The 12,766-nt window shown below is 39.3% G+C and overlaps 1 protein-coding gene across 1 annotated transcript; it reads right to left on the minus strand.

Moving 5' to 3' along the window:
• Positions 1-1,666: 1,666 nt before the first annotated feature.
• On the minus strand, positions 1,667-2,884 carry LOC140058202 (baculoviral IAP repeat-containing protein 8-like). Its single transcript, XM_072103766.1, has one exon. It carries the CDS (start codon positions 2,882-2,884, stop codon positions 1,667-1,669), a length of 1,218 nt encoding a protein of 405 aa, XP_071959867.1.
• Between the last annotated feature and the right edge of the window lie 9,882 nt (positions 2,885-12,766).

The following is a 12,766-nucleotide window of genomic DNA, read 5'->3' on the forward strand; positions in this document are numbered from 1 at the left end:
ATTGATGGCAGCTGTTTTACACGTAGATTCGACTTGGACGTGCACCATGAGTTTTCTCGTATAGGCGTGTGTATCGATTTTATTTCGTTTCCTAACATCTCTTTGAAAACCCTATCGGTGACCGTTTGCTGCTTCACTCCAAGAGGAAGAATGATTGACGAATCCTTTTCAATCTCGACAACTAAATGACCGTCTGTCGTTTGTCAATGCGTTGGAAACAATGACACCAAGAATCGACGTTCTCTGTCGTTGTAAACTCTAAACTCTACCGACGACGACGATGACGAAGGTTTTCGATACAGATTCAATGCTGATCGAACAAACACGACCGCTAACGTGCCGTCTGCGTTGTCAATCAACAGGTTCATATGATCAACTGTTATGTTTGCGCCACTTTCTTGAAACACCACATCTCCAACTAGCGTTTGAAAGTCTCTGTAAAACAAATGAACGACATTCTGCGCCACCATCTTCACCGATAACATGTCCATAGATTCGATGTTGGTGCGCTGTGATTGAACGTCGTTCTTCAACACTAGAAACGACTTTCTGTTCTCCGGTATTGGATTTAAATTGTCAACAAGCCGATCGATAAAACGTTCACCGAGAACACTTCGATATCGATCCAGTATAGGCAGTTCATCGGACGGCTGGCATTCCAGAGCCTTACATATGTTCATGTCAGAGTTTACGTACGTGTACCAGTAAGCCGTTTCGAATTTTGTCATACCACCTCTTATCTTCACAAATTGTCTGCAGAGGCCGACAAGAGTGTGTAATATCTTCGACTTTTGCCCAGTGTCTCCAAGTCTTTTCATGTCTGTGTATTGCACCTCATCAAATTGTTGGCATTCGTTGTACATTGTGGCCGTCACCATGGTCATTGCGGCAGAAAACACGTCCGATTCACTATTCAGCAGTTTCACCACTCTGTCTGTCATCACGTGACTGATATCTCGATACCCTATGGACACTAGTCTTTCTACGCTGCGCACTCCTCCGAATCCAGTGTCAACGTCCATTGTGTAGATCGGCATGTCCGATGGTATGTACGCGGAGGCTATCGATTCTCCGTGAACGCATCCAACACCTCCAAATAAGCCGACCTTTTTGCTCGATTCAAATTCGATCATTTTTCGACGATGTACTTCGGCCGAACCGAAATCAATAAACTTGAATCGACCCTGCCGTCTGTTGTACGTCACATTCCTGATGGTTATGTCGTTATGTGCGACTCCTATCTTGTCCAGAAAAGCAAGCCCCTCGCCAACATGTCGATAAAGTGTAAGCACGCACGGCAACATTTGCATTGTCATCCGTATTGTAAACAAGTCAAAACCTTCGTTTGTCATGCGCAGACATTGAGTCACTCCTGAATCGACGACTGCCTGACATATTTGCGGCGTGTACCGTTTCAATCTGTCAAAGTAGTTTGCGTAAGCTAAAATGAAAGTTTCCTTGTTGAATGTTAAACGTACTCGTGCATCGCTGCTATTCTGATTGCCACAATGTAATTTTTCAACTAAACCAGACTCTATCGAATGGACAACGCCAAAAGAACCTCGGCTGTTCACAGTCACCAACGGATCGATTGTATTATCCAATTTGCCAAACGATAAAATCTTCTTTTGACCATGCATTGCCGTCGTGTGCGTCAATCGAATGATTAAGAGAGAATGGCTTTCTGACGTTTATCTATTTTACCTCGACAAATCGGACACAAAAGCAAACTGTTTGAACACGACCAGCAGGCGACCAAATGCGAACATGGAATGAAAAGAACACAAACGTCAGCGTCCATGCATATCTTACATGTTTTTTTTTCGCGTAAATCGCGCACAACAGATTGCAAATCTTCTTCTTCCTCCACTTCTTCCTCTTCTACCACTGTTGGTTTATCGTTCACTGGAATCGTGACAGCGTTCAGAAGCTCAAGGGTAGACGTAAAGTTTCCACCGGTTCTCTTCACGTGATCGTTTACAGTAGTCGATACATGTTGCATGTCAAAACCCATTTCTAAAACTTTCACAACGATTTCAGAGCGCATTGCAATATCAAACGGACTTTTTGACGAAATAAGAGCCGTCTCGATGAAAGAAAAACCTTTTTCGATTCTCAACCAATTGCAGAACGGAAACCACTTTGCATGCTCGATCCAAGGATTATCGTCTAATTGCCAGTCTTTCAGTCCACCGCCGCAATGGAAACACATTGCCTGGTCCCGATTGATTGCAAAGAATCCGGCCTCGGCTATTCCGTTCGGCGTATGATCGGTAGCCCATACTGTAGTAAACGTCATTTTTCGAACATTCAAAAGAGCGTATTGTGGATGCATTGCCCGTTGCCTATTGGTGGTGGTGGTGGTGGTGGTGGTGGTGGGGGTCGCCACGGTGGCCACGGTGGATAACATGAACTTACACAACGGAAAATGTTTTCTATGCTCTTCGTCGACATTCACTCCTCTTTTCCATCGCTCAAGTAAACCGTTGCAAGAGAAGCATTCGACTACGTCACAGCATGACCTGTAATAAAATCCAGACTTTGCTAAAGTGCACGCCGATACGATGTGTCCAAATGGCCAGTTTTTAAAAGTCGACAATCTGACCATATGCGAGTTTGAGTCGACCAAATGTGTTTTACTGCCAATTAAAGGACTGCTGTTACCACATGACATCAGTTTGCACAACGGGAAGTGTTTCTTGTGCTCTGTATCGGCATCTGCTCCGGCGTTCCATCTCGAAAGTTTACCGTGACAACGGTAACATTCTACCCGGTCGTCTTGCCCCGTATAAAAGAAGCCCGACATTGCTAACGATGTAGGCGATATCACGTGTCCCGCAATCCAAAACTCATACGTGGCCAATCGTCTTTCATAACATTCCATCGCGCCTGTATGCACTATTTTATTCATTTCTGTCTGTGTGCGCGAGCGGGTGTGTGTGTGTGTGTGTGTGTGGCCCGAAGAGTATATATTATAGCAATTTGTAAATTCAGATTCACCACACACGATGGAGGATTCGATCGCAAAAGAAATGAACACTGTTGTGGAAAATCTGAAATCGATATATTTTAAACAATTCTCTGATATTTTGAATACGATGATTAGAAACGGATGCAACGGATGTATTCACGAGCATCCTTCTCAGATCGAACATGATCTATGTTTGATGGCTCCGGATAGAGAGAATATAGAACGTTTCTTTGACAACATTGTTATCGATAAAGAGGTACTGTTCATAGAATGGTGTCATCAAAATGCTGATTTTCTGGAAAGTTGCTCTAATGTCAACGCCTGGTTCGAAGTTCTATTGTCGGAAATAAAAGATAACAACAATTTAATCGATCAAATATACCGTTATAGATTAATTTAATTTCTCTTGCGCCGGTATTTTCTTCGGTAGATTTGATATGAATTTTTACTCGACATACAACTTGTAATATAGAAACAACTGAATGTAATCTCCTTCATTCATAAGCAAGTCAAACACGAGTGTAGGTGCAGAATGATTTCATCCAATGATCTGGTGAAAACGACCGCAGAGAAGGTTATGCCTAAGTCAGATGATTTGTTACAGGACGAAAACGCTTCGTTGAAGAAAAGTGTAAAATGTATACACCTTCTAGAACAGTTGTTGAAAGACCGTGATAAATCGTTGAACCACTTAGAGAAGACGGTAAAAAACTATAAATTATGTATTGAACATCTACAATGGCGCTTACACAAACACAACTTGGACTCATCAGTTGATTTGAAAGAACATGAAATATTCGAGCCTGGTCACGATAAACCGATTTTAATAAGCTTGTTGAATGACGCTATACGATATAAAAGATTGCTTGACGAGAAGTTTAGCTCCGAAGAGGTAAGACGAAACTAAGTGTGAGAATATTTGTCATGAATTCGTTAAAATTATCATAGTGGTGTGAGTGTGTGATTTATTATTATTTTTTTTTAATGTTCAGGTTGCCGAAGCAAAAGAAACCATTTCTGTTCTTGAGAAAAAAGTTAGTAAGCTGTGTGTACAGTTGAAACGGAAAGAGAACGAACTCATTGTTGTTTTAACTAAAATGAGATCCTCAGACGACGAGAAAGATGTAGTAATTAGTAAGTTAAAATGTCAGCTACGAGATTATTTTTCACAGCGTAACAATGATGACGCTGTTCGTGACACGTTGAGCTCCGAAATAAGAACATTAAAATCAAATACTGAACAGTTTGTTGAAGAGAAAAAGAAGATAACAAATGAACTAAAAGCATATGCGCAAAGAGAGAAGGTATGGGTACAGGAAAGAAATATGTGTTTTGCTCACGCTAGAATTTTACATTCAGAATCAAAGTTCGAAGATGAATGTAAAACGTTGCAAGAACAGGTTCGAAATTTAAGTCGTGAAAATACAGATTTATGTAGGCAATTAAAAGAGATAATTGTTATGAACACTCGCTGGCAAAAGTACTCTGAACAAAGAGAAGCACACGTTGTGCAGTTGAAACAACAATTGAAAGTATCTGAAAACAAAGTTTTCAAGAATCATTGCCTTATTTCTGAACTTGAGCGGATGGAAAAAGAGAAACGAAAAAAAGAAATCGATACTGCTGTTCTTAGTTTGGCAACAGATTTGGGAAAGACATGCGAATTGAATTGACTAAACACAATAACAGACTTGATGAAATAATTGGTCAATATCAAGAGACGTATGCGTCACTTCAACAATCTTACTTACCTTCTTCTAATACTCCCGATATTCTTGAATTAGTTTGTGATGATGATGATTATGCAGCTGTAGAAGACGGTAATTTGGATGAATTATTACAATGTCCTCGTTTTCTGAAAGAGTTTAATATCATAGAACATGTTCAGTTAGTTGATCATTTAGATACATGTGATGTTGATGAATACAATAATTCTATCTTATAAAATCTGTGCTGTTTTTTGTTTTTGTTTTTGTTTTTTTGTTTCTTGCTAACAATCATTAATCAATAATAAAAGAAATTAACAGAATCTATAGTACGATCTATTCGATAACAATAAAGTGCATTTGGTAATCTAGACGGGTATATATGCTTTTAATATAAATGATGGCGTGTTTTTCTCTAACACGATGTTCTCAATAAAGGAATAATAAATTGATAATAACGTGTGTATTTTGTAAACTAAACAGTATACAGAATTAAAAGTGTATTCGAAGTTATACTAAACGTAGAAGACGGCGTGTTTGTTCTCGATAAAGGGATACTGAATTAAACGGCGTATAGTACTAATATTGTAGTCCTGATAACGAAGAAAATAAGTATTGCGCCCTCTATTGACAGATAATATGACTATTATTATTATATCGTGACAGACAATATACTGTTTTTTTTAAACGGGTATAATATTCTTTTATTATAGAAGACGGCGTGATGTTCTGTAACGCGATGTTGTCGATAAAGGGATAATGAATTGATAAAGGGATAATGAATTGATAATATTGAGTGAGAAGTATAAGGAAAGATCTAGAAGATTATAAACATATTTTGTATAACAGGATGTATGTTCTCTCTTGTGTGTGTAAACTGAATGCTTAAACATTGATGCACACTGTCATTGAGGTCGAAGTAATCAAAGGCTGTTTTCTAATTGTTGATAATCTATTGAATTCGAAAGTAATCTATTGAATTCGGAAGTGATTTGTTGAAATCGGGTCATATCTTAATTGCCTTGAAAGAAATATAAAGCAAGTTACATATTTTTGGAAAGCTTAGAGAGTATAAACGTGTACTGCCCTTGGTGAAGAAAGTCTTGAAGATGAGTTTTTCATAAATTTTTAATGTCCCAATGTATTATGTACATCGAACGAATACCCATTGAAAAGTTAAACAATCAAATGCTTTGACTTCTTACCGAAGTAAAAAAAAAGATTTTAATTGATTTACTCATCATTATACAACATGCGACGAATGCACGACATGTTATGCCTCTTCAGTTCTCTCTTTGTTGTAAACTGAATGTTTAAATATTGACGCGCGCTGTCATTGGCGTCGAAGTAAGGCTTTTATTTTTCTAAAACATTATCGACCGAACGCTATGCGTACTATCACATGTTGAATGCTTTAACAAATAAATGGGCACTGTCCTTGAGAGGGAGGTCTTGAATATGAGTTTTTCATAACACAAAGTTTATTCGAGTTTATAGTAACGGACTTTCTATTTAGAAACAAATGAGAGAAGATTTGTTAATTGCGTAATACTTTTATTGATTTTTACTTTACCTATATAAAATACAATGTAAACAAAACTAATGCCCATGATTCAGTGACAACAAAGTATTGCACCCTATATCTATAATTATAAAATCCAATTCAATTCACGTTTTATTTCAGAACAAAGTCCACATCATAACACATAACAATATTCAATAAATTAATGTAAGTAAGCAAAATAATATATAAAACAAGTCGCACATAAAAAAAAATGCCGTCGGAAAACCGTCGGTTTTAAATTAGGAGTGAAAAAACATTTTAATGGCTATACTGTTACGTAAAAAGTATACATAAAATTATGTATACAGAAGTTCAATCCATTTTCTGTGCAATTACTACTACTACTACTACTACTAATTTATTTTAAAAAAATAAAAACAAATCATCTACATGGTCGTTTCGCAGATGAAACTTCTTCTTCATCATCGGCCACCACCACCGTATTGTATTCGGATCTGGATTTTTCGACGCTTACTATGAGCGGTACGTCGTCGTTGACTTTCACATACATTCGGCGTATTCCATCGTGTAATTTTAATTTAGCGTTGGTGCCGAATGAATTCGACAAATGTTTAATGTCCTCGTCGCTGAACACGCAGAATTCTACTGTAGTTGCAATATATTGACTCAGTCTGAGAGCCGACATGAGAAACGACATGATCAGTTTCCGATCGTTTGACATGATGTGCATATGTTCCACCACCACAACGTTTCGATTCGGGCTTTCGTTGCCAAATTTGATGTCTCCAATCGAAATGTCATGTTCGTGTACTAGATACACCAATCTATCTTCAACGCGTTTCAACGAAAACTGTTTACCGCCAAACAATACAGTTGAGTCGTGTTGTTTCGAAGCCGCCTTTTCTAGTTTCGATACACATCGACGTTCCGGTACAGGGTTCAAACATTCTTTTAAAGCGTCCGTAAACTCGACTCCCAAGAACGGACTGAATCTATCGATGTATGAATTGTATTTCTTGCTGCTGGAACAATGCGACAGTGAAAATGCGTCGGTCAGTGATCTATCCGGATTCACGTGCGTGTACCAAAACTGGAGATCACGTTCGTTCATCGGACCACGTAGTTCTACCGAATGTCTACACACCTTAATCAAATTGTTGTACGCAAATTTGTCCTTTTTTAAATCGCAATAGTCGCTTTGCGTCTCAAACTTATTCCGATTGTTGTCATCATAAAACATTAAAGCCACACTCATCGAGGCGCTGTAAACGTCGGAATTTCGACGCAACATCTTCACTCGTCTGTCTGACATCACATGACTTATGTCCCTGAAAGGTATCCTTGTCAGTTTCTCCTCACTCCTGACGCACGAATAGTTTGGTTCGGTGTCGGAAAAGCGTAGTCGACTTCCCGGTGGCAAGTACTTTGACGCCATGGAACCGGTTCGAACGATACCCAAACATCGATGGCCATGTCTCTCTTTCACAGAAACGCCAAACGTGCTTGCACCGGGCTTTGTAAACTCGGCAGAACCAAAGTCTATTATACGAAATCGATTATCTAATCGACTATACGCCACGTTCTCGATTGTTATGTCGTTGTGAACCACACCTGCGTTTTCGAGAAACGTCAACGCTTTGCAAACATGTAACGAAAGCGTTTTCACGCAAGGCAGAAGCTTGTAACAATAGCGTAGCCTGTACAGATTACATCCTTCGTTTCTCATTGTGATTGATATTGCGATGTTACGCCGATAAGAAACTTCGAGCAGACGAGGCGTACACATTCGAGCCGCGTCCGTTTGTTTTAAGTGTGCAAGAACCAAAACTTCCTTGTTTCCCGACAAGTTCACGTCTTCATGCTCGAGCGTAGACGTGTGACTGGCCGTGAAATCATACAATGTCTTTATCACAACGTGCACGTTTTCTATAGCTGTCTTCACTTTGCCATGTTTCCCACTTTCTTGAATTCGAATAGCGCCGTACTTGCCGTTTACAGCCGGTAAACTTTCATACTTTCTCGTTGTTATTTGCGTCTTGTACAGGGGTAGAAATTCAGCCATAGCAGCAGCACAATGTCGGCGATTTACAGATGGCAAGACACAAATTCAAAGAACTTGTACGCGGCACTGATCGTTGAACGTAAATGGATAATACTGGAACGTTTCTCCCCTAGTGATGAATGGAGTCCACCGTTGCCTACACTCGACGTTACACCGGACACAATGGAAATCGAAATGATAACAAAGCAAAGCTGGAACGGTGTTGTGTTCGGAGACTATAATCCGCATCCGTTGCGTGATCGAGGAGTCGCAATGAGACCGACGCTAAATTTAGCTTCGAATCTGTCGATGGCGCAGATATCCCAATGGCCAACGCGTGTCGGTAAGTTCACCGATACCGATATGACGTACGAGAAGAGAACCGATGTTCTTGTGATTAACGGCTGTAGGGTAAACAGATCATATCCGACAATTTCGAGAATCATCAATCATCATCTTCACCACCACCGTCCCAATGTGAAAACTAAAAACAAACGTCGACTCATCACGCATATTACACCACCACCACCATCACCACCACCACCATCATCATCATCAGAAGAAGACTTTATGCACACGCCTCGAATGTTGAAGCTGTTCACGTCGATGACAAGCGATCCGAACGTAGCTCTATTGGCACTCTCATTTGAGCTGTTCATCGCGTCTACCAAAAATGTGCACGCGCTACGACGGCTGCTCTCGAACATATGCGAGAGAACATCGGCATCAGATCACATACTGACGCAATCGAAACAGTTTTGGTTTCATATGCGATCGCATGGAATCAATCAACACAACTGGCATTCAAAATCTCCATCGAATGTCGTTGCAAAGGCGAGAGAGTATCATCGTCCGGCAGTACAAGACGAATTGATTCTGGCCAGCGTTCTGTTGTGGGAAACGGCCACGTTTGCGCGTGGTAGACGTACCCCGTTCACTTTTGAAGCAGTAAAGATGCAGTGTTATTTGAACGAAGCGCGTGTTGCTGCTGCTGCTGCTGTTGAAGAAGAAGAAATCCTACGCAGAGCGTTGAATGAAGTCGCCAAGAAAAGAGAGCGCACGACGTTCGCGTTAGAAGCTGAGAAGATGGGTCTAGAGAACTACGCAGTTATGAACGGTGTCTACATCGATCTTGAAACAGTTTTGTTCAATCTTCCAAAATTACGCGCTACTCTTTACAAAGAAATCGGAAAAAGATTGTTACTGTTTGAGGATTTTGAAACGACGATTCAATGTCTGTGCCTGGACGTGCTTCGACAAGCTTCTTCCTTCTTGAGCAGTTTCGAACTCATCAAATCCATCGCTCCTTTGTATCCGAAAAAACGCAGACGAATCACACAGAAACGCATCGAAGGAATCGACAGGTTTCTTACGAATTTTGAGCGACGCGTTGACGGCAAACGAAGAAAACGTTTTGTCAAGTACCTGCAAACTTGGATTCCGAAATTTCCTGTTCCGGAACACGACGGTTACGCCTCCTTACAACAAAGATGCGATCAAAACGAGGCGCTTCGACTGTTTGCAATTGCCTATCCGGCCATAACATTCTCGTTCGCCGTTCCCGAAGTAAAAAACGACGCCCAGCTTATGTTTGCTCTCGCCAACTGCACATCACACCTGGGTAGACTGATGTGGTTTGACTTTGATCCGGTGACGGTACGCATCAGATCATCCGTGATCGGTCTCACGCCCCTACAAGAACAACGCCTCGAAATGGCTTCTCTTCAACCAGCGTATGACGCGTACGAAGAGTCTATCCGCGTCACTCAGCACATTAGACACAGTATACCTTTCATGCACGCATCGATATTCGAAGGCGTTCAAGCCAACGTGGTTTGCCGACAGAACGAACGCTACGTAACTCGTCTCTCGGCCTATCCTCTTATCTTGGCCTCGTATGACGTTATAGACGCGAATAAAGGTAATCGGCAACCTCCACAACCCAAACACGGAGAATGTACATCCTATTACCAGAACGTTGTCACTGTCGACAATGCTGGAGTGGTTAAATGGAATCATACATCGCCATGTTTTGCGCGATTCATTCAATGTGCAAACGTTTTGCTTTTATGTCATAAGAAATCAGACTTTGTTCGTGGCCCTATTCATTCCCCTGAAGATAGCGTTCACGTACTTTGTCAACTTGCACTCGATCACAAGGACGACGATAACGATGACGGAGAACTTGCGTCACCGAGATCGTTTCCTTGTCATCTACCTCGACCGTTTGATGACAATATAGTATTGATAAACGATGACAGTGGTGGTGATGGCGAGGAGAAAATACGGTTCTGTATCGTCAGCCCGGACGATATGAGGCCTTTTTCCCCAAAAGATTTCATCGAAAGTATCATTGCCGATCCCCATCGGACGCCCGTTATACAGAAAAAGATGGTGTTTTACTTGAGGGCCGATCTTACCAATGAATACACAGAAAATCACTTTCTCTCCGACAAGGACAGAAGTGTTCTTGTAGCCGGTTCAATCATAAGACGTCGGTGAATGAACACACACGCACACAATTCAAAACTCGGTGTTCAATTTAGTTATTATTAAGCATTGGCAATTTGGAACAGGACAGTGTAGAAATTGAAACATCATCATCCATTTAAGTTTAGTACTTTTTTTACGTATGGTGTTTGTTAGCACGCGATTAATAGCGCCTACAATTTTCGGTGAAGATATATACTTATTGTCAAACCTGCTAATGATAAAATAATTTTCATAAAGCCCGGCGAGCAGTCTTGTCCAAAAAAAAAAAAAAGAGAGCAAAAGGGTTTAATTTGTGATTGTGAGATTAATATTAAAGTAATAATAAAAAAAAATTTAATTTCAACACAAGGCTCCTTTTGTGGTGACACGAGCCATATTTTCCTTTTATTATCCCTAACACAATGTTCTCGAAAAAAAAAATTGACCATAACGTGTCACTTTGTAAACTAAACGGTATACATTCTTTTAGTTATAGTTGTTCACTAACACGATTTATTCGATAATGAACCCTAATTAAAAAAAAACAAACAAAAGTGTATTCGAAGTTATACTAAACGGTATATTAATAGAAGACAAAGTATTTGTTATCGATGAAGGGATAATGAAATTGATATTATTATAATTTAAACGGCGTGTTTAGTATTTTGTAGTCCTGATAACGAATACAATAAGTAGTTCGCCCTCTATTGACAAATAATATACCTGCGTTATACGCCGCGTGACAGACAATAATTATACTAGGCCTACTGTGTTTCTTAATGGGTATATTTTAGTTTTATTATAGAAGTTCTGTAACGCGATGTTGTCGATAAAGGGATAATGAATTGATAAAGGGATAATGAATTGATGATTGAGTGAGAAGTATAAGGAATGATCTAGAAGGTTATGAACATAATATTTTGTATAAGGGGATGTAGGCCTATGTTCTGTCTTGTGTGTAAACTGAATGCTTAAACATTGACGCACACTGCCATTGAGGTCGAAGTAATCATTGCATACGGATGCGTGTTACTGCTCTATCAAGATCAGGACTGCATTATTCACACACATAAAACACTGAGAGTAATAAAGAAAATCTATGCTTGATTGTTTTACACTCGAAAAATGTATTAGTATTTTGTAATAAAATAAAGGTAATTCAAATTGTCACATGATGCATTAATAAATTAATTAATGTTCATAAACGTCCAAATACTAGTTTTCTAGCATTTGTATTAAAATAATGCCTGCTATCTGTCTATATAGCAGATATATTTTCATGTTTTGTTCTGCTCTGCATACGGGATGTGGGTGTGTGTGTGTGTGTGTCTTCTACTGACTGACTGACTGACGTTCACGATTTAACGTTACCGCTCCAAGAATTCAATACTACAATACATTGTTTGTTGTAATATTGATATTGCTATACCTTTCAATGTTCATAAATGTCAATATGCTGGTGTCTCCTATTCCATCTATCTTTGGTACAGTTCCTGAGGATGAGGATACTAAAGACTGGATGGGGATAGACAAAGGTTTTGACGGCGAGGATAGTTATTGAAAACGAAGAAGAATGTGTAAGAATTTGTATAGGCCTAATCATGATCTAGAGTAGAAGTGAGTTATGTTAACAGATTGTGTGTGCTCAAAATAATCCATTAATCAAAATAATTATGCATTTTTAATTGTTGATTTTATATATGAAGATGATAATAAAATTGAAAGAAATTAAAGTGTATTCTTTATTCGTATTCATTGTTTAAGTGTGTAAAATTTCATGTAGATCCAGTAATAATAACTAATGGTATCCAATGCGAATGTGTTGTGGTTATTGAATAGAACCAATGTAATGGTCCACTGAACTTCAAAGGCTGCTTTCTAATTGTTGATAATCTATTGAATTCGGAAGTAATCTATTGAATTCGGAGGTGATTTGTTGAAATCGGGTCATATCTAATTGCCTTGAAAGAAATATAAAGCAAGTTACATATTTTTTTGGAAAGTTTAAAGAATGGAGATTAATATAATAATAATAATAATAAAATTTTAAT

The sequence above is a fragment of the Antedon mediterranea genome, chromosome 9 (genome assembly GCF_964355755.1).
Source record: "Antedon mediterranea chromosome 9, ecAntMedi1.1, whole genome shotgun sequence".
Lineage (NCBI taxonomy): Eukaryota > Metazoa > Echinodermata > Crinoidea > Comatulida > Antedonidae > Antedon > Antedon mediterranea.

Coding starts and splice junctions, on each gene's coding strand:
- LOC140058202 (XM_072103766.1), bottom strand. CDS start 2,884: ATGGAATGTTATGAAAGACGATTGGCCACGTATGAGTTTTGGATTGCG.